Raw genomic sequence first — 20,644 nt, 5'->3', positions numbered from 1 at the left:
AGCTTAGGAAAGTCAAATCCGATTTTTAAAAACATGTTTACAAGAGAAGCCTCTTTATTACCAACCCCGTACCCAGGGGTTCTTGCCTTTTTGACATCGACGCCGCGGCAAAGAAACCCCTGGTACAGGCTGGTGAGTTCTGTAATGTGATTGGTTTACATTTGACATAAATAATTTATTCACGCGTCATAATATATGCGACTCACATGTAAGCTAGCTAGGTCACGTTTCGAAACAAGATTTGGGTCTGAAAAGACCACAAAAAAGGATTTACATCTAAAATGAAATTATCAAAAAGATATTATGTTAAAGATCCCGAAAATGTATGAACCAAAGAAAACATGTAATGTAGCTAGCTATATAATATATAACGCATTTAAGCGATAAACAAATAGAATAAGTCCTAACCTCTTGGGACAGGCATTAGATTCCTAGGCCCTTCTTGATCACAAGTTTCTTACCTGGTTGTGTTTAGCACCTATAAATTATTTTACAAACAAATGTCTGAAAAGGTGAACCAGACCTTGACCTCTGTATCGTGTTTATCAGTGGTTGATTTATCACGCTAAAGCATATTGTGTTTCTGGAAAAACTTTCACCATAGTTCAACTGGGAAAGGTGCTAGCTAAGTGTGAAGAGAAGGGATCATAGCCGTAGATGTAAGACCAGAAATATTCTCAGCATGTTCCTTAACTTTTTATCTAATTTTAATCCTGGCCTTCGCAATTCACTTGCTTATAAAAATTATTCAGCTAAAATTTTTAAGATGTTTAAAATAAAATTATTTTATCCTTAGCTAGCTAGCTATCAAAGCTATAGCTAGGTGTGGCAAAGTTTTTGTTCTGTTATTAAATATAATGCCACAATTTGAGACTACTTTTTGCGGGGCAAAGCGAAGCCCATTTCCTCATTATTATAGGCAATTATTATAAAAAGCTACTACGGTGGAGAGTATTTCGCATTTATATCAATTCCATCCCTATACATCAGAAACGGCTAGCACTTCATTCATGGAGGACTCAATTTCACAGTATTATAAGCTGGTTATATTTACGAAAATTTTTGATTAAGCAAAACTACGTATTTTTTTTTTATAAACCGCGATGGAGTGACATTGTTGTTCTTTAACGATGGCTAATCGGGAAATCGGATGTTTCCAGTTGACACTAAATTATCCTACCCTTTTTAGCCACGTGATATATAAGTGACTTTTACTACTATCACATGACCATTTCTTTTTATAAATTTTTTATTTTTAAGTAAGTTATTCTAAATGTGTTCTATATATATATACAGGTGAGTGTTAAATATAATAGCTAAAAAACAGACACATACATAAATAGCTGAAGAATATCACAATAGGAAAAATGAGTAGATATATTGAACGAATAAGGCCATAAGAGACGCTATTGAGGCCAAAAAAGTCGAAATCGCACAGAAACTTACTACAAATTGGAAAAGTTACTTCAAACACCACTAACAACGGTGTCGAGACCTTAGTCCCCAATATTCTCATATTGTCTGAATGGGACTCTCGAACCTCTTAGACAGTAGTGAGCCACGAGTTATTTCCATTGAGAGTCGAGTTCTAAGCCCCGTTATTACAGCTCCATAATTTGCATTGTTTGTTTCCGACAATTTTTTCGCTAGCATAGATAGAAACTTGCTGCACTCATTTCAAAGAACTCCATTGGTACCAACTATCAATGGTGTAAAATTTCTATGTTCGATTTCCAAAATACGATGTAAATACCTTCTCTTTTTCGCTTACTTGTTCCACTGGAAAATTTTATGGGTCGCCTGTTAAGTTTTCGCAGGATGACAAAAAACCCTGATAGAATTGTTTGGAACTTTTTGCATCAAACAAGGTTCAAACTAAAATAGATACACAGAAAATATGAAAATACGAAGAAAAACACAATGCCTAAATTTGAAATAAATAATAACTAAAATAAAAAACAAATGTATAGCAACTATTCTTTACAGGGTTTGAAAGGATGAAAATTGTTGAGTGTATAACTTCTTTAACATACGTAAATTATTTGAAATTTGATTAAAAAAAAACTTTGCAACTTTATATTTGCAATTTGATTTTAAAATCTGCTTTTAGGAATAGGACAATGTCGCAATTCTCGATATTAAGATCATTTTGAAGCCATTTTGGTTGTTTCATTAGTTTACATTCATAGGTTAATAACCAGCATTCAAACCATGCATTGAATATCTTACGGTTTTGGTCAATAAATTTCCAAGGCTTATCAGTCAAGACAATAGGACCAACTGGTGACCTGTCATTGTTGCGACCGAGTCGTAAACGATTAGGTGTTATTAGATCACCATTTTCAAAATCAACTGTGACATCTCCAACAGCTAATGGGAGATCATTAATACAATTGGCTATTTCTGTACCCAGAGTCTCCCACTGGAGTATAGAAAGTCTCTCATTTGAATTTAATTTTGTTTTAGATTCCTTAACTAGTTTAATTTTACTTTCGATTTTACCATGCATAAAATTTCCCCCAACATGGCATGTCTCGAATTTAATTCCCATTTCTTTGTGAAGTCTACCCTTCAAATCCATAAACGTAATTTTCATGTTCTTGCGTCCACTGACTAATTGGCTTCCTTCGTCTGCTAATAGGATTTTTGGATATCCAACCTCACATAAAAACCGAATAAACGCTTGGATGAAACCTGAGGTGCTGTAATCTTCCATGACTTTTATGTTTATGGTTGATGTTGTGGTACAGCAAAACACCAAGTGCCAAATTTTTACAGTGGTTCTCTTGTTGGAGATCGGTCCCATAGCAACTTCGATTGTACGTTCCAATAGATATCGAAATCTTCCACAATTTTTTCTGATAGCTTTTACTTGTCCTATACCTTCGATTATATTCACTTGCTTCATGACGTATCGATGAATGGTTTCGATACCGAAATGCTTAGCAACAAGGTGGTACCAATGACTCTCATTGATTATACTATAAGGTGAATGAACCTCATTGATAATACTATAGGTAAATACTTATCAACAATTGGTACAAAAAAGGTGGAACTTGTCAAATCTAACATAACATTTGTCGTAGTGCTCGTGTTAGTAAACTTGTGATCTGGTAGAATACGTCCCGTATAATACAGTATGTTATTGTTTTCTTTTGATATCTTAGCATATGAATCTTTTTTTGCGAATTTCTTAACTTCAGCGGTTGCTTTTTTCCAAAAGTACTCTCTGGCAGCCTTTAAGTCATCACTGGACAAGATAATTGTTTCCACATGAAAGATGGACTTATTTAATTTTGTAGTAAAACATTTATTTTTACAGTTACTGATGAATAACTTTACTGAATCTATGTTTCAATGGATCGATAACGTAATTTGACGATTCGTACCTGGATATCACCTCGTCAGATAGTTTTCTTAAACCTGTGAAAACAAGTATATCTGGTGATTCTTTATGGTGTGCAATTTCTTTCATTGTTTCGGATGAATCTTCTTTCACATTAAGTGTGTTAACGTTGTATGCAGGAAATTTTGATACGTCTGACTTCATCCACTCGAATGCTTCTATCCATGTAGATCCTGGACTGACATCTAAGATAGTAGCACCTCGTCTAGTTCTGACTAGCATCTGCAGTATCGATTGTATTCACATCTAAATTTAAGGCATCAGACGGTACTATTGCTCTGTTGAACCGAATTGTATTTCTTTCTTTCATCAATTCGATTTCTGGATACTTTGGAGTTGACGTGCGTTATTCTAACATCAAAAAATTCAGTCTCTCCTTTCTTCCGAAATCTGGGGCTTTAATATCCAGCCGGTATTCGTCTCCTATGTTGGCAGTGCGTTAAGCAAACTGTTCTGTTGTAACTGGGATGACGTGCGGTTCAGTCGGAACATCTCGACAAATTCTGTCCAGACAAATGGTGAGGAAATTAATAAATCTTGAGTGTGCCATATTCTTAATTCATTTCCAATTCTTGTCGGTAAGCTGCAATTATCAAATACAACAAATGACGAGTTGCCATGATATCCAGCAAGTTCGTATTTACGCTTTAGAGGAGGTGGATTCGGAATTTTGATAGCATTTTCGTTGTCAGTAATTACAGTGTAAATAGCCTCTGGACTGATAGGACAACCCCACCGAGAACTGATGTTGTTTTTATAATCACACTTTAAATTAGCCTCGCCTGTATGTTGAAGCTTCAACTTTGTAAGCGTACCAGTATGATTTAACATGAAAGTGCCATAACTGTCATCCCTGGCACCGAAACAAACATTCGTTGCTTGCAACTTCCAATCCTTGCCTAGAATGTTTCATAGATACAAAATTTATCGATGGTTTTTTGGTTAGTCCATTACTATTTAAATTTATTTGAAATTCAATTCTAAAACAAATTTACTATCGCTACACAGCCAAAGCTAAAGTTGGAACAATGTGTCTTAGTTATGGGAAACACCAAATCAGGAAAAAGAAATAGCTAATATTAAGTAAAAAAAAGGAAAGGAAATAAAAAGGATTTTATTCTTTTTCCGTCAAAAAAGATTTATACACATAAAAACCTTTCGGTTTGTTCTTTGTAAGAAATTCTAAGCTTATGTTAATCTCGCAAAGTCGCAGACTATTTTTACACAAAATGTTTCAATCGTAATACACTGTACTGCTATAAACATTTCAATGGAAGACTGGATTGCAAGTGGACCAATTTTTTCGCGCAATTACATTTTTGTTCAGTTTCAAGTTTAGAATGGTCTTATGAAAGGTATATTAGTCAGGTGTACAGAGAGAGTTTCGTTCCAGAATATATTTTTAAAAAAGGTTACAGTTCATTACTTTAAAACAATACAATTAAGTATATCATTCTCTTAAAAAACTTTTTTTACATGATAAAAAATATTTTTATACAATAAGGAACAGTACCCTTACTTATTTAAATGTTTTTTGATGACGTCATTGACCCCTCTGTTTTCAAATGGGCATGTTGACGAAGCTTTAGGAAATTGGTCCTAATTTGGTGCCAGGTAGTCCCTAGTTACCCACTAAAGTGATGACGTCAGTTATTTCCACCTGTTTAAGTTATTTGGCTGCAATCTTTGTGCAATGCAATGGTCATAATACACTAATCGATAAGCCCCGTCGAAAAATCCACTTAGGCAGAATAACGATAAAGAAAGCCCGTCATTTTATTTTTGATGGCGTAAGCAATGACCCGTCGACAGACAAAAAAAATATCAAGATCAAAATCTTAAAACGCTGATTAAGAAAATGTGTAGGATCATGTACTTTTGAATCCACTCCCCCCCGGACCAAATAGGGTTAAAGGGAAGTGAACACATTCACTTTACCAGTTACAGACAGACCGAGAGACAGACGAAAGTAGCCTATTGATAAATGCCGATACATTTCTTCTCTTTTGTCAATCACGTTGGAGATATCTTTTATGCGCATGATAATGTACAATATAAAGTGTACGTAAATAATTTTCGCAGGGCTTTTTGGCTCCATAATAAGAAAGTTCCTAAAAAAACGTACACACATGTTAATAACACATGTATTTTTTAGCGTTAATATTTAATACTAGTCGATAAATCCCGTGGAGTAATCCACTTAGGCAGAAGGACAATGGAAAAACAGGTTGTTTTAGTTTTTCTGCTGACGTCAGCAGTGCAAATACAAAATAAATATATTTTTTTAGAAATTTGTATACCTGTTGCCTTCATCGTATAGATCTTGAAATGCTGATCAAGAAAATGTATATGATCATGTATCTTTGACAAACGGTTGCAGAGATATCAAGGTTTAAAGGTTTTTTGAAGACGTCATCAAACCGTCCATTCCGAAACGGATTCGGGGACCCAGGTTTGAAAAACTTACCCAAATTAGTCCCAGGTTGTCCCTAGTTACCCACGCGGTGAAAAAACATTGACGTCACCACCTCGTTTTCAAGTTATTTGGCCTCAAAGTTTTAAGTGCATTGTAATGGCTTCACTAATCTTAATTAACTTTCCTTTGACGTCAATACTATTTTATCGGTAAAGTTTGGTAAATTACAGAACAATTTTATAGGCGATGTTTTATAGAATTTGTTAAAGAAAATTTTGAAGAATGTAATCTACTTTGCAAAAGTGACAGACAGACACACGGAACTGGCGTATTATTATATAGATTTGAAGATCTAAAAATGCTTTCAAATCGATAATTTAAATTAAAGAAAAGCTTTCTTCTTAGGACATCTTTTTGACATTGTAATACATCTCGTCAATATAAGATTCATATTCAGGTAGATAAGATATATAATTCATATATAAGATTCACTACATGAACATTTATAAATAATGTTGCTTTTGTGTGAAACTTCATGTTTAAGTGGGAACAATGATCTAATCTTTGACGTTTTCCAAGTATAGGTGATTTCGGTTTTATCTTCCGTAAAGCGTTTAATATTATTGACAACTTTTCTGATCTGAATCTTATATAGGCGAAACCAAGAGAAACTATCAGATGGAACGAAAACAACTCTAACAAAGGAAAATCTGAACCATCTAAACATCTTGTCCTATATCCAGATCATGAATTAACTTGGCGTATTCTCACAAAAGCAAATAACAACACAAGAAAACGCAAGATATTAGAAGCGTATTATGCAACAATAGAAAAGCCATCTCTTAACGACCAGACCGATATTAAAAGCCTTATTCTGTTAAGAAACAGCATAACGTGATTTCTTTCATCATTTTACGCGTACACAGATTTATTCGCGTTGTTCCAGCTTTTAATTGCTGTTATTGCCTTTATTCTTTAGTCATATGTGTCTCGTCCTCTCATTTCGCGGGGTTTTTTGTCTTTTGTTTCTTACGTCATTCTAGTCTCTTTTGTTTCATAAGTTGTTCATTCTCATTCATACGTTCCGTTAGGGTAATAATCTTATCTTATATATTAATTCCCTTGCGTGAGTAAAACTGGGAGTCCACGACACGGAAATCACGGGTCACTTTCTTATGACGTGGCCGTACGCTAAAATTTAACTAAAAAAATTAGGGATGTACTGCATAGAAATCGCACATAAGGTGTAAATATATAACCCGCTGCTAATAACGATATAAATACATATACCCTTATGCCAAAAAACTCTATGTTAGCATATATATATAGGTATCGCTACATATGAAACGGTATTAGATATTCACAAAGCATACGGACTGTTAAATGAAGTTCCTAGCATAAAACGGAAATTGTGTTTACGAAAAAGATGGCTGTTCTTTTTGAGTATTCTCTACTCTTTCATTCAAAATAAATCTTTAAAAAAACATTTGAAGAAGAGCATGGTTTTATAAATTAATCATTGCAAGGTTCTGTAAGGTTTTTTCATGTTTTATTTTCAGTTTTGATTATATTATTGTTGCCAGACATGTTTTATAGCTAGCATCATAAAAAGCCAACCACCACCAACAACTAGCTAGCTAGCTAGGAATATATATATATATATATATATATATATATATATATATATATATATATATATATATATATATATATATATATATATATATATATATATATATATATATATATATATATATATATATATATATATATATATATATATATATATATATATATATATATATATATATATATATATATATATATATATATATATATATATATATATGTAGCCATGTTCTTTATACCTAGCTAAGTCTCCAGTTTATATTTAAGTGACTAGCTATCAGCTACTGTAGCTAGCTAATGCTAGCTTTAAACTAAAGATTCCCAGTATATATATTCCCACAAAACACATCAAACGTTATTAACCCTGAAAATTTTAAACATTTTCCTGGGTTTTTTTTGGTTTGCGAAGTTCTTTTCCTCCAAATATTCTGAAAATAAAGTTCAGAAATTACTTATTTTTAAAATGTAAATTTAATTTGTTTCAAATTGTGGGCAAAAACCTTAATCAGCATGCTAAAAGAACTGACTTTTCTTAATTTAGAATTACTAAACACAACCATTTTCTTACAATTAGTGTAAACTTTTGTGCGTATGGCTTATATTTAATACACCAAAGGAGCTACTTTGTTGATTTCAATTTTATACTCTTTGTAAGCTATTTTTTTCTTCTTTTTGACATTTCTGTTTTACCACTCAATTTTTACATTTTATAAGTTATTTGGAACAGAATGGTATGAAATAGACCAAAATACCTGATCTTAGTTGTTTTTAATTTACAGGCTGTGTCTGTGAAACTTTAAGGGGAACATTTGGTGGAAGACAATGGCATGACATATACTGATAGAACTGATTTTTGTTGTGTTAGATGTTATATCTGAACCTTTTTGACATTTTATGTTAATTTTGCGAGGAAGGACCATATATATATACACAGAAGAAGAATTCAATTTTACACCTTGCAAGCTTTGTTTTTCTATATTTTGTATAAATTCTTACTGGGGAGGACTCCGTGCAATATATCGAAATAACTGATCCTTCTCGATTTAAATTTGATGTGTTCTAAATCGTATATAGTTTTGGAAATTTTGTGTAAGATTTAATGGGTAAGGGCTAGATGCAATATGTCAAAAAAACTTTTTTTGTTGAATCAGAAGCACTCCCTACAACCATTCTTTTTTTTTACAGTTTGTAAAGCTTTTGTGAGGAAAGAGTGTATGCAATATTATCGAAATAACTGATTTTTGTTGCAAACTGTTTTTCTTTGGCATTTTGGATTAAAATATTGTTTTAGAGGGCATATGCAGTAGATATATGTACTGAAATAGTTAAATTTTGCAAACTTTGATTTTGTCGTTACCTCTCATTTTTTACATTTTGATTAAACTTTTGTGGGAGACCGTCGGTATGCGAAGGACCAAAATAAGAGATTTTAGTATTATTTAGAATTTGTATTTTGTGTTGCAAAATTGGTGCAAAAATTGACATAAAATGAACTTATATACAGAATGATTGCTGTTGTTTAACATGACTCATTATGACTTATATATATATTTTATGAAAATTTGTGACAGAATACTATGTGAGATTTGAAATTTTGTTTACTTTATTGATGGTAAAACAGCATGCAAATTGCTAAAAGGACTTTATTAATTTTAGGTTTAAACACCGTTATTTTGTTGGCATTTTGTCTAAAGTTTGGTGAGGAGGGACTGTATGCAATATATCAAATAATGTTTTATTGCATTATAATTTGTCCTTGCAAATCCCTTTTTTTACACCTTAGATAAAAAGTTCTGTCAGAGGCACAATTTATTGTTTATTTTTCACATTGTGTGTCAACCTTTGGCAGGGTTTGCAATAAACTAACTGATTTTAACATATACAATGAGAGAGATTTGTGTTTGACATTGATCAGCTTTTTTGTATATATGTGGCGTTTTAAGTGATTTAAATTTTATGGGTGAGATGTATGTTGAAATGCTTTTGGAAACTTCTTTCCGAATAATTTTCGCATTTGTCAGATGGTCAGAGCAAGTAATTTTAGTAGATTTAGATTTTAATTGTCACATAAATACTGCAGTTGTTGAAAACCTTTAATTTTTTTGGTCATTTATATAATAATGCAGATGTAAGATGCGCACTGCTGTATTGTTTGTTTTTTGATGGACATATATCTGCTACATAAATTAAATGGAATACAGTGGATTCTTCCACGGGAAACAGCTAGTAGCCTATTAATTGACGAATTACTTTTCTACGGTAGATATGTATATAAGCTAGTTGATTTGAAATAATCATTTTTTACTTGATAATGTAACTTAGATTACGGAAAGCTTCGTGAAAATAAATTGTGTTTTATTGATTATTAATATCACTAATATATATGTTGAAAACTGACCAATAATAAACAATAAAATAGGTTTCTAGACTTATTTCGAATATTCTTAGGATACAAATACCCAAGTCTTAAAATCAGACGTATTCTTTCAGTGAATATATGGTCAGTCTGTTTATGTGGTCGATAAATCATATTCATCATTTACATGGAAATAAGTTAACATAGCCAGCAAGGCCTTGGTTTACGTTTCACTGGGTACAAATTGGTATATTTCCATACTGCAAATCATCTTTTTATATTTAATATTTTGGTATATAGTAAAGTATACATTAAAGTGTACGTTTGAAATGATTTGGTGAACGTCAGAAAATGTTTTGGGAGACTAAATTATTAAAAAATCTTTTTTTAAAAATTATGTAATAGTAATTAAAAATACAACACATAGATATCGGGTGTAAACAATAATGAAAAAAGTTTTAAATGCTGACGCAAGCGCCCAAGTTTACTCAGCAAGTTTTTCTTTATTTTTACAGCTTGAACCTGGCCGTGTTTCAATATTGGTACACAATTTGAGAATTTTTTAGTCTTTTCCAATATTAGTATTTTTATGTGTTTGGTCAACCTTAGAAGTTAAAAAAAATTTTTGACGAATAATTTTTTAGCACCTTAAAATAGAGAGCTGTATTAACTTTGTAGGAAAAATTAGTACGTGGCAAAGATAATTTATTATAAAGAATCAGGGCTATATTATGCATTTATACAAGGAGTAATCCTGTCACGCTTATGCAGAATACCTAACATACTTGTCAACATTGGTTTTATTATATTGGTAAAAATTGCTATTGGTAAAAATAGCTTATTATCCTAACCTTTGCACGTATTTTTAAACTTTTTACTTAATATTTGACGTGCAATGTTTCCACACCTATATTTGGTATACTTTCCATTTAAACAGAAATGTGTTAGAGCCAGATGGAGATAATAAGTCGCTATTAAAGGAGAATTTCAACCTTGTTCTTCTCTTCTTTTTTTATGAACATTACCTGAAATGATTCCACTTTTTCACCATTTGATATTTGCTTCATTTGCAACTCATCGTTGTTTGCTTCTTTGACAAACCAACACTCTCCTACGCTGTTATCACCCCTTTTTGCTTTAAAATATGCTTTGTCGCAATTTTCATCATTACGACATTTTAACAGACAAGTTGTTCTTGTATATCCTTCAGCATGCTTTATGATCCGCCCCTTAGTAATGGAATTGACGTTGTGAATGATTCGAAGATAATCATCTGTGACAATGTATTTAACAGCAAAAAAAATAAGATTAAAGAAAATACTTTAAAATCCATCGTGTTACAAACGTGGCAAAATATATTATTGTGTCCTGTGTGAAGCATCATAGATAATATAAGAAAGAAAAACCAGTTACCATTGACGTCAGTAAATTACTATTATCGTCCAAAAATATACCCAATAAACAGTGTTTATCTAATCACGTGTAAAACTTTAACCAATCATAATTGGTACAGGAGTATGTGCAGTGCATGTCGTAAATTTCGTGTTTCTTGTTTTGAATCAATTATTCATTTTCATTCCACATGATTAGCTATATTTATATTTACTCTGACCTCAACAAATTTTTCAATATAGTAAGTTGATTTAATGCTTTAAAAGCGCGACCGAAGCATCTTAAAGTGAAATCTCGCAGAAAATATAAACCTCTCCCTTAAATGCAATCCTTTTAACAAAAAATGAACCATGTTAAAAAAAATGGTAGGACAGGTTTTTAACAGCACTGAGCGTGTTGAGTCAAAATATTTATTAATATGTTAGAAATAGACGTTCTCAACTTCCGAACCTCTCCGAGAGAAAAAGAGAAATTGTGAAGTTTGATAAAATTGGTAAATATTCTAAAAAGCGTATTTTGATTACTTATTTTAAACAAATAGTTCTTTGGCTGAGATTTCATGTGGCATTTAAAATCCCTACCTAGCTAAAAATGCTACAGTTAATATTAAAACCGTAAATTAAGTTCTTATACATCATGGCTCCGCGTACTCTCAACATTATTTCAATTTTTTTAGTTGATTTGAATAGTTTTGTCAAATATTATCTTTGAGACGATAAAAGACGTGTTGCACATGTTTGCAAAAATCGTATATGCGCGCGCATACTGACAGGCAAGAAAAGAAGAACCACATAGGCCAAATTCGGTATTTACATTTCTGTTAAAAGCGGTGTCCTTTGAAGCTATGCGCGATACAAAGTCCACTGGATATACAGAGATTTGCGGCCCACTTGCGTTTGTTTACGTTTTTGAAAAGCCATCCAAATACCTATTCTGTGAAGGCTGAGGTGTAAGTGGCTTCTAAATTTTATTAGCCAATCATCTTTTAAAGGATATGTAAACATTAAAAGCACAAGAAAACTTCTGTGTTCTTGAGAGAAAGTGGAAAAACATCAATATGTGTTTAGAACATAATTGATCTTTACGAAAACGTCTCTGAAAACTTCAAGTTGATCCATTGATGCTTTCACATTTTATAGGCTTTTTTTCATGAAATACTTTGAAGCAAAATATTCTTGAAAACGCGGGCATGAGCCATTATGAATAATTTGATTTGCAGAATGATTCTTTTTGTTTCATTTTTGTATGCTAAAGATTTGTATCTTTAAGATCTCTTATCGTAAGAAAGAAAAGCATGATTCTTAGAAAGCATCTAAAGCATTGTTAGCCTAGAATAATAAGATTATAAACTTTAAAAAATGGTCCTACTTTTTTCATTCATAATTGCACATGCATACGGAGTTTTAGAATATAAGCAACCGCAAGTTTCCTTATAGACATTTCAATACACCAATTAACTCCGTCCGCCCACCATCATGAAACCGCGTTGAAGGAAAAGACTAGTAACTAGTTTAGAGGAGTAAAATAATTGAAGACATACGTAAGAATGCGAGGTTTAAAGGCTATGTGAGTTGGTAGCAAGGGTATTTGCTGCCAGCGAGAACAACGTAAAGCCTGTGAAAACTGCAGCGCAGATGGAAGAGCAGTTAAACGAAGAATAGTTAGCAAGCTATTAGTTGAACATAGAAGAGAATAGAAGTAAATACATTGCAATGCAAATATAACTACGCTATACCAATGGACCTCTCTTCTGGTTGGGTATCTGAGGAAGATGGTGTATCATGTTGGCTATAAGTTTCCGACAGATGTTGTACTTGATTTTTTATTGAAAAGAATGTGAAAAAATGTGCTGCACATATACGAACAATATCATCAACATGATACAGCATTGTAGCTCTTAAAGTTGCCTGTAGGATTCGATAGATTTTAATACGCCGTATTAACCTTTCCCCATGTATTCATAAATTTGCCATAGTTTTTGTTTTACTACATTCCCTAAAAGTCATTTGTGACTTTAATCTGGCTCCTGGGGGTACGACTAGATGATGGTATCGTAACATAAAAAGATTTGCATTTGCTTCAGTAGTAATACCAATGTTTTCTTGATCAATTTTCTAGGACATTTTTTTGCTGAGGGTAACAAGTTTATAAACAGTGTTCATCTTGAAGCAGTTTGACGTAGTTCGTAACCCCTATGTAGTGTAGCATCAGGGTTTTCCACACTAGGTATTTTTTCAACAAAATGAACACTGCATTACGATCACAGCGTTTTGGATGCCATTCACTTTTATTTTGGTTAATGTTTTTAATAAACTTTACCCACTCTCTTCTCTTTTCCATATATCTAACAGGCTCAGGATAGCAATATAATTCAAAAGGCTACTCACAACCTTATTCTTTGTTTAGCACACCATTGTGAGTTTTACAAGGACTAATTTTCCATTTATCTAATATCCTCAAGTTTTTAGTGCATCCAACAACAGCTCAATTTCCTGTTCCTATTGTAGTTAAAAAAAACTGTTTAGAAATAAAAGTTTTGTAGCTATGTATTCGAATAAACATCTTTCCTCTCCTGAAACCCTTTTGAGAACACTCTAGTGCTAAAATTCTGTCCTGTCTAAACTAGTGTCCAGTCTTCTTTATGTGCAATCGGGAGCTATGGGGTTAATCGTGTATAGCATTAATCTTTTTAATTGCCAGCTATCATTAGCACTTTAATATTAGTAATAAATTAGTATCGGTAATATTGGTAATAATTACCAGTACCTTTGGTATCGAGAATAAATTGGTATTGGTAATCTCTATAATAATAGCCGTATTCTGTTCAAAATGGTTGCGCGAAGGTTTTTTCGGAAAATTATCGCGGGGCCCGATTTTTACGGTCATCAGTTTTTCGGTTGGACGCAGAATAATTTCGGAATAATTTCGGAATCACGCCAGAACCGGATAAATAACGAAAACATGCTCGAAAGCCATTTTAGTTTGGAGGTGATGTTGACCGGTTAGTAAATCTCCTTTTGACCTGTTTCTCTTCTAAATACGTTGTATCTATAGGAATATTTATTTCGATGTTTTTACGTGTTAAGGTGAACATATCGTCACATTTTTAGCAATGTATAAATTTTAAACAAACCAATTTTTAGATTTTAGCTAGGAACATACATTTCAAGGCAGCATTCTGCTAAAGCTATAGCTAGCCTTTTTTATCCTCACTCTTTTGATGTTCTTATTCAGTTTGTTATATTGATTTTGTTTTGGTTGTGGCTAGATCTTCATAGCTATCTCTGGCAAATAGTGAAAGCAGCCAAATGCAGTTTTTAGCTGGCTACAACAAAATTATTATGCTAAATGCAGTTAGGTAGCTACACCTTTTATTATTGTCATGAAAACTTATTCTGCAAAATTAAATGCCTGAGTGATATTTTTAACTGGACGGGGTAACGACAACGAAGTTGTGATAAAGATTTTTTGGAAAACGGTAATATGCCTATATGCCCGTTCAACTCTGTTTAACTGTACTAACCGCTCAGCCATATGTTAACAATGGACTCTTTCTTGGGTTTTTATTTAAACAGAGGCTGCAATGAAGTGTTTTTCAAAAGGGTATTATCCCTATGCGCATGTGCGACACCATTTAACTGTAATAAGCGCTAAGCCTGTTGTCACGATTAATTTTTAAACTTTCACAAAATCTTACTTCGCAAAATAAAATAATACAGACCGATTGTTTTTGATATGACGGGGTAGCTACGGTTTGTAAACTCTGTTTTTATTTCAGCTATCGTTGGGGGAAATTTTCTTTCTTTTAAAAAATATGTTATAGTCGCAACACTATAATTGTGTATGCGCTTCACTTGATTTACAACATATTGTATACCTGTACTAAAGCACTCCAACTGATTGTGTGACACAGTTTACGGCTCTTATTAAGCGCTCCAGAGAGATATAAATGGTGCGTTCAAGCGCACGCACACGACATCATTGCAAAAGGAAATTCCCCAAATCTGGCAAATCCGGAAATTCCAAGTAATCCGACAAAACCGGAAATTCCGAGAAATCCGACAAATTCCAAGACATGCGCAGTAACACGTGACCCAGCCGACGGAAACCGATAAATTTAGCGCATGCACAATCGAGTAGGGGAAAGTCCCTATTCAAAGCCATGACAGTGCTAGTTGAGCCTGGGATATAATAATAAAGATGAGCCGACATCATGAGAATGCAACTCGCGACCATTTCAAGACCCATGAAATGTAGGCCAGAGAGGTTAAAGAGAAACCCCATATACTCGAGATTGTTCCGGACCATTTCAAGACCTAGGAAATGTGCGCCCGAAAACCATGGCTGCTCAAGCATGTTCCAGAAACTTTCAAGACGCAAGAAATATATACCAGGGCAGTTAGTGGGGAAACCCAGATGCTCGGGTATATTCCGGACCATTTCAAGACCCATGAAATGTGCACTAGTGCGGTTGAAAATGATCCTGTGGTATTCAGGTTTCTTCCAGAAACATTTATGACCCAGGAAATGTGTATCGGGACCGTTGAAGAGGAATCCCAGATACTCGGGATTGTTCCAGACGCTTTTAAGACCCAAGACATGTACACCAGGGCGGTTTAAGAGTACCATGGCTGCTCAAGCATGTACAGGGTCTGTTGGACGGATGCCCTTGCTACTACAATATGTCTCGGAGCATTTCAGATCCCAGGAAATGTTCCCCTGGTTGTCCACGTGGGAGTTGAATTAGATGAGATCACTGGTTATCTTACAACCCTCGGGCTGTAACATAAATGGTACACTGTGATGAATATGAACGCCTGCTCGAAACCTATGACAGATGCTCCTGTGGACGGAGGTTCTTCATAAGAGCTAGGCTGCTCTGCTGGTCCTGCTACCAGGAGTACATCACGTACAATGGTGGAAGTTGCGATTGCGCAACGACGACATAGTTGTTTCGAACTTCGTTCGCAGAACGCTTTCAGCAACCGGCAGTGCACAAGATAAACAAACAATATCGTAGAGTACAGACGCTAAGAAGGCAGCTGAGAAAGTAGAATGCAATACGACAAACACGTGGTCGAAAAGTGAGAAAATGACAGTCTTTTTTTAACGATTTTTCTTGTATTTTTGATTATGTTCACAACTAAAGTTTTATTTTGTTCATTGTATAGGTAATCGAACTTGCCAAGCCAAGAGAATCTCATGTTTGATTATACATTTCCACAAATTTGTTTTCTATCTGTATGATCCACAAAACATTCGATTACTGACTACACTTGATGTATCGCAAAGGCGATTATAAAATCAACTGAACATCCGAATTTATTGAATTTATATATGTACTTAATTCACTGTTAATGTTACGCAAGAACACTGTCCAAATCGCCATCTTAAAAAAAATTACGAGGAAGCCAAAATTTTGAAGCGACTTCGTAGCTTCAATTAGCACTGTAGACAAATAAACGCTACTTTGGGGCTATTTCGGACCGGCCAGCTATAAACTGCGGATCCGCCCCAAAAATGAGCACCACAGAAAACGATGTACCCGATCAGTCGAATGCGAAAAGGGAACGCATACAAGCTAAAAGAACTTACACAAGACAAGCTAACAACTTACGAAAATCTCTTGAAAATAATGCTATTCTCGCCACTATTAAAAATACATTTTCAGATCTCAGACAAGCTTGGATAGTGGTGCAGGAGAAGCACGATCAATTTGTTTCGATCTTGGCATCGGAACAGCAAGAAACGGAAGATAATTAGATAGAGGAACTAAATAACGTCTATGGTGAATTGGAAGAAAAAACTAATTGGTTTATTCAGAAATCAGAGGCTGAGGAAGCACTATTGAAATTACTCTTAACGTATCGCGAAAGAATTGAATACAAGTGCTCCAATATCAGATCATGTGATGAATTTCGGGGAAATGTTAATCTAAGCGACTCTCGAGATCCCCGAAATAGCCTTGAGAATACATTGAAGCAGCGCTGCTGGTTGCACCAAGTTAACGGGGACCATCCTATCTGGCGATGCAGACTCTTTCAAAGCAAATCTCCGGAAGAAAGAGTTGATCTAACCAAAAAGTATAACGCTTGTTTTGCATGTCTTGAAGTAGGACATGTGGCTAACAATTGCAAGAGAGGATTCAAATGTCGCGAAGAGGAGTGTGGATTGCCCCATCACCAACTTCTACATGAAGCGCACGCTTCTGGAGCTGTATTTCATGGCCGCTCATTCGCTCAAAAAAGAGAGGTCATTCTTCAAGTCCAGGAAGTAAGATGTTATGTCCTGTGGGATGGAGGAAGCACTATTTCACTAATTACTTTTGACGCAGCCAGAAGACTAAATTTGAGCGGAAGGAGTACAAGAGTGGAGATAACAAAAGTCGGTGGAGAAGTTTCTCTTATCGAATCTATGAAATACAATGTTACGCTCATTGATGAGAACAATCGGTATATTCGAATCAATGTCTTAGGGATTGACGTTATTTCTAATGACATTGCTGGATTGCACACGAATGAAAATCCTGAACTGACAGCAGACATTCCACATACCAGTATTAACAGACCGCAATTTGGAGGTCGTATAGATTGTCTCATTGGATACGACTACGCAGCTTTCCATCCAGTGCCGATAAAATTTGCAGGACATTTACTTGTACTTCAGAATTTGGTTGCCTAGTAGGTGGTTGCCAGCCAGTGAGAAGAGGTGAGACTAAAAGAGTGGAAAATGCACAGGTCTGCCACGTTCAAGGGCATCTAAACGAATTCTTTTCTATTGAAAGCTTAGGAATTCAGTGTACACCTAGATGTGGTTCTTGCAAATGTGGAAACTGTCATTCAGGGGGAAAGGATATGACACTGAAGGAAGAGAGAGAATACAGGCTAATTGAAGATAACTTAAAATATGATGAAACCGAGAAAAGGTGGGAGGCGGCTTATCTATGGATAAAGGACCCCCATGAACTTCCAAACAATAGATCGGTTGTGCTAGCAAGATTACAGTCAACCGAAAAACGCTTACTAAAGAACTTAGAACATGTTGATACTTACAATCGACAAATTCAAGACATGATTAAAAGGGGAGCTTCCAGAATAGTCAGTACGGAAGAATTGAATCAGTATCGCGGACCAATTCATTACATTTCCCACCATGCCGTCCTTAAGCCGGATTCTAAAAGTACACCGTGTAGAATTGTATTTAACAGCAGTGCCAACTTCCACGGCCATGTCCTCAACGAATATTATGCTAAAGGCCCAGATATGTTGAACACGTTGCTGGGGGTCTTGCTGAGATTCAGGGAAAATCGTGTAGCCCTTCTTGGTGATATATCAAAAATGTTTCACGCTATAAAAATACCAATTCGTGATCAGATGACACACTTGTTCTTATGGCGAGATCTTCAGACAGATAAAGAACCAAACACATATGCGATGACAGCTGTAAATTTTGGAGACAAACCTTCCGCGACTATGGCTATGGTCGCCCTACGAAAGACGGCAGAAAAGCAAAGGCAGAACTACCCCATAGCGTGTAAAGCAATTATAGACAACAGTTACATGGACGACATCACAGACAACGCTGATAACGCGGAGGAAGCAATTCAGCGAACTCGGGAGATCGATATCATTCTTGCAACGGATGGTTTTAAGATTAAGGAATGGACGATATCTGGGTTAGAGAAACCAGGTAGTGATGGAACTCATCCAATTGGTGAATTAGATAATGAGGATACGGAGAAAGTGCTTGGAGTGAAATGGCAATTTAAAGTTGACCACTTACTCTTTGATATTAACAAGCAAAGTCAACGCCTCTACCGATTCCAACAGACTTCAGAGCCATCAAGATTCACAAGAAGAGAGATATTATCCGTTGTCAACGGTATATAGGATCCCTTAGGACTTCTTTCACCCTACACCGTACAAGCCAAAATCATGATGAGAAAACTATGGACAAAGGATCGACAAATATCATGGGATGACCCACTGCCGGAAAATCTAGCGGATGAATGGCGTGAATTCTTTCAAGTCCTACCTGAATTACAAAGGATTTCTTACCCGCGAGCCATCAAACCGGAGAAAGCTGTTGGAGAACCTGCATTGGTCATATTTTCTGATGCATCTGGAACAGCATATGGTGCCGTGGCTTAAGCCAGATGGGAACTGATTGACGGGTCATTTGGAAGTAGAATCATTGTGGCTAAGAATAGAGTCGCACCCATAAGGATAATTGACATTGTGCGCTTGGTGTTAATTGCTGCTGTTTTAAGTAAGCGCATCAGATGCTTTATCAAAAAGGAGACTAAATTGAAGTTCTCAAAAGTGTATCACATAGTTGATAGTGAAATAATAAAAGCGATGATCTCGAAGGAAAGTTATGGTTTCAACACATTTGCTGCAAACAGAATTGGCGAAACACAACACTCTACCAGTCCATCAGAATGGTTTTGGGTGAAGGGTTATCTAAACATAGCTGATTGGATCACCAGGGAAAAACATCCAAAAGATCTCGACAGGGAAAGCATTTGGCAGACCGGACCACGATTTTTGTCTCGATGCGTTGATAACTGGCCCGTTCAAAGTACCACCACCTTAAAAGAATTACCAGAATGTCCAAAGATTTCTTTTGTCAATGTGTCCGATGGTCAGTTTGTGGAAACATTAGCTGAGAGGATCGATATTGAGCGCTTCAGCAAACTCGAGCTACTTAGAAATACGACAGCAAGAATCCTAAGATTATACAAAAGATTCCTGTCGACCAACCAAGGTAGAGAAATAGGCAAAGGCGAGCTGACAATAGAGGACCGGCAATATGCAGACAATTTTTGGATCAAGGAAGCTCAGAGAACTATCGAGGACGGAGTTAAGAAGGAAAAGTATATTAAGCTGTGTCCGAAGTATGAAGATGAAATTCTGGTGGTGGGTGGTCGGACAGAGCGAGGGATGGAGGCGACGTGGAACAAGCAAAAGTTCATCCTTTTACCAGCAAATCACAGGCTATCCTATCTTATTGCCTCAACAGAGCATAAGTTGAGTGGACACTTGGGGATATTAGCGACGATATCAAGAATTAGGTCGCACTACTAGATCATTGGAGTGAGAGCCATAGTGAAAGGAATACTGTCGCGATGTGTTATCTGTATAAGGAAACGCAAGGAAAAGAGTCTTCAAGTCATGAGTAGCCTCCCTGTTGAGAGACTTCGCCCATCGCCACCGTTTAGTTCAACCAGTTTGGATTTCTTTGGACCATACCTCATTCGTGGTGAAGTGCAAAAACGAGTCAGAGGAAAGTGTTATGGTGTAATAATGACATGTATGGTGTCAAGAGCAGTTTATATCGATTTAAGCCACGACTACTCAACAGATGCTTTTCTTCAAGTGCTACGACGATTTTCTAGTTTACGGGGTTGGCCGCGCAGGATTTACAGCGATCAAGGTTCACAACT

The 20,644-nt window shown here is 35.2% G+C and overlaps 2 protein-coding genes across 2 annotated transcripts; both read left to right on the top strand.

Annotated features, from left to right (window-relative positions):
- Positions 1 to 16,008: 16,008 nt before the first annotated feature.
- On the top strand, positions 16,009 to 19,088 carry LOC130645900 (uncharacterized). Its single transcript, XM_057452025.1, has 5 exons — positions 16,009 to 16,054; positions 16,371 to 16,480; positions 16,654 to 16,917; positions 17,023 to 17,879; positions 17,984 to 19,088. The coding sequence occupies exons 1-5, from the start codon at positions 16,009 to 16,011 to the stop codon at positions 19,086 to 19,088; spliced, it is 2,382 nt and encodes a 793-aa protein (XP_057308008.1).
- Positions 19,089 to 19,133: 45 nt separating this feature from the next.
- On the top strand, positions 19,134 to 20,285 carry LOC130645899 (uncharacterized). Its single transcript, XM_057452024.1, has 2 exons — positions 19,134 to 19,340; positions 19,404 to 20,285. The coding sequence occupies exons 1-2, from the start codon at positions 19,134 to 19,136 to the stop codon at positions 20,283 to 20,285; spliced, it is 1,089 nt and encodes a 362-aa protein (XP_057308007.1).
- Positions 20,286 to 20,644: the final 359 nt, after the last annotated feature.

Source organism: Hydractinia symbiolongicarpus, chromosome 5 (genome assembly GCF_029227915.1).
Source record: "Hydractinia symbiolongicarpus strain clone_291-10 chromosome 5, HSymV2.1, whole genome shotgun sequence".
Lineage (NCBI taxonomy): Eukaryota > Metazoa > Cnidaria > Hydrozoa > Anthoathecata > Hydractiniidae > Hydractinia > Hydractinia symbiolongicarpus.
The sequence above is the reverse complement of the archived record's forward strand: the minus strand, read 5'-3'. Positions and strand labels throughout refer to the sequence as shown.

Coding starts and splice junctions, on each gene's coding strand:
- LOC130645900 (XM_057452025.1), top strand. CDS start 16,009: ATGAACGCCTGCTCGAAACCTATGACAGATGCTCCTGTGGACGGAG. Junction 16,055..16,370: donor AGATGCTCCTGTGGACGGAG/GTTCTTCATAAG, acceptor TTCATTGTATAG/GTAATCGAACTTGCCAAGCC. Junction 16,481..16,653: donor GATTACTGACTACACTTGAT/GTATCGCAAAGG, acceptor TTAGCACTGTAG/ACAAATAAACGCTACTTTGG.
- LOC130645899 (XM_057452024.1), top strand. CDS start 19,134: ATGATGAGAAAACTATGGACAAAGGATCGACAAATATCATGGGATGAC. Junction 19,341..19,403: donor CTGGAACAGCATATGGTGCC/GTGGCTTAAGCC, acceptor ATTGTGGCTAAG/AATAGAGTCGCACCCATAAG.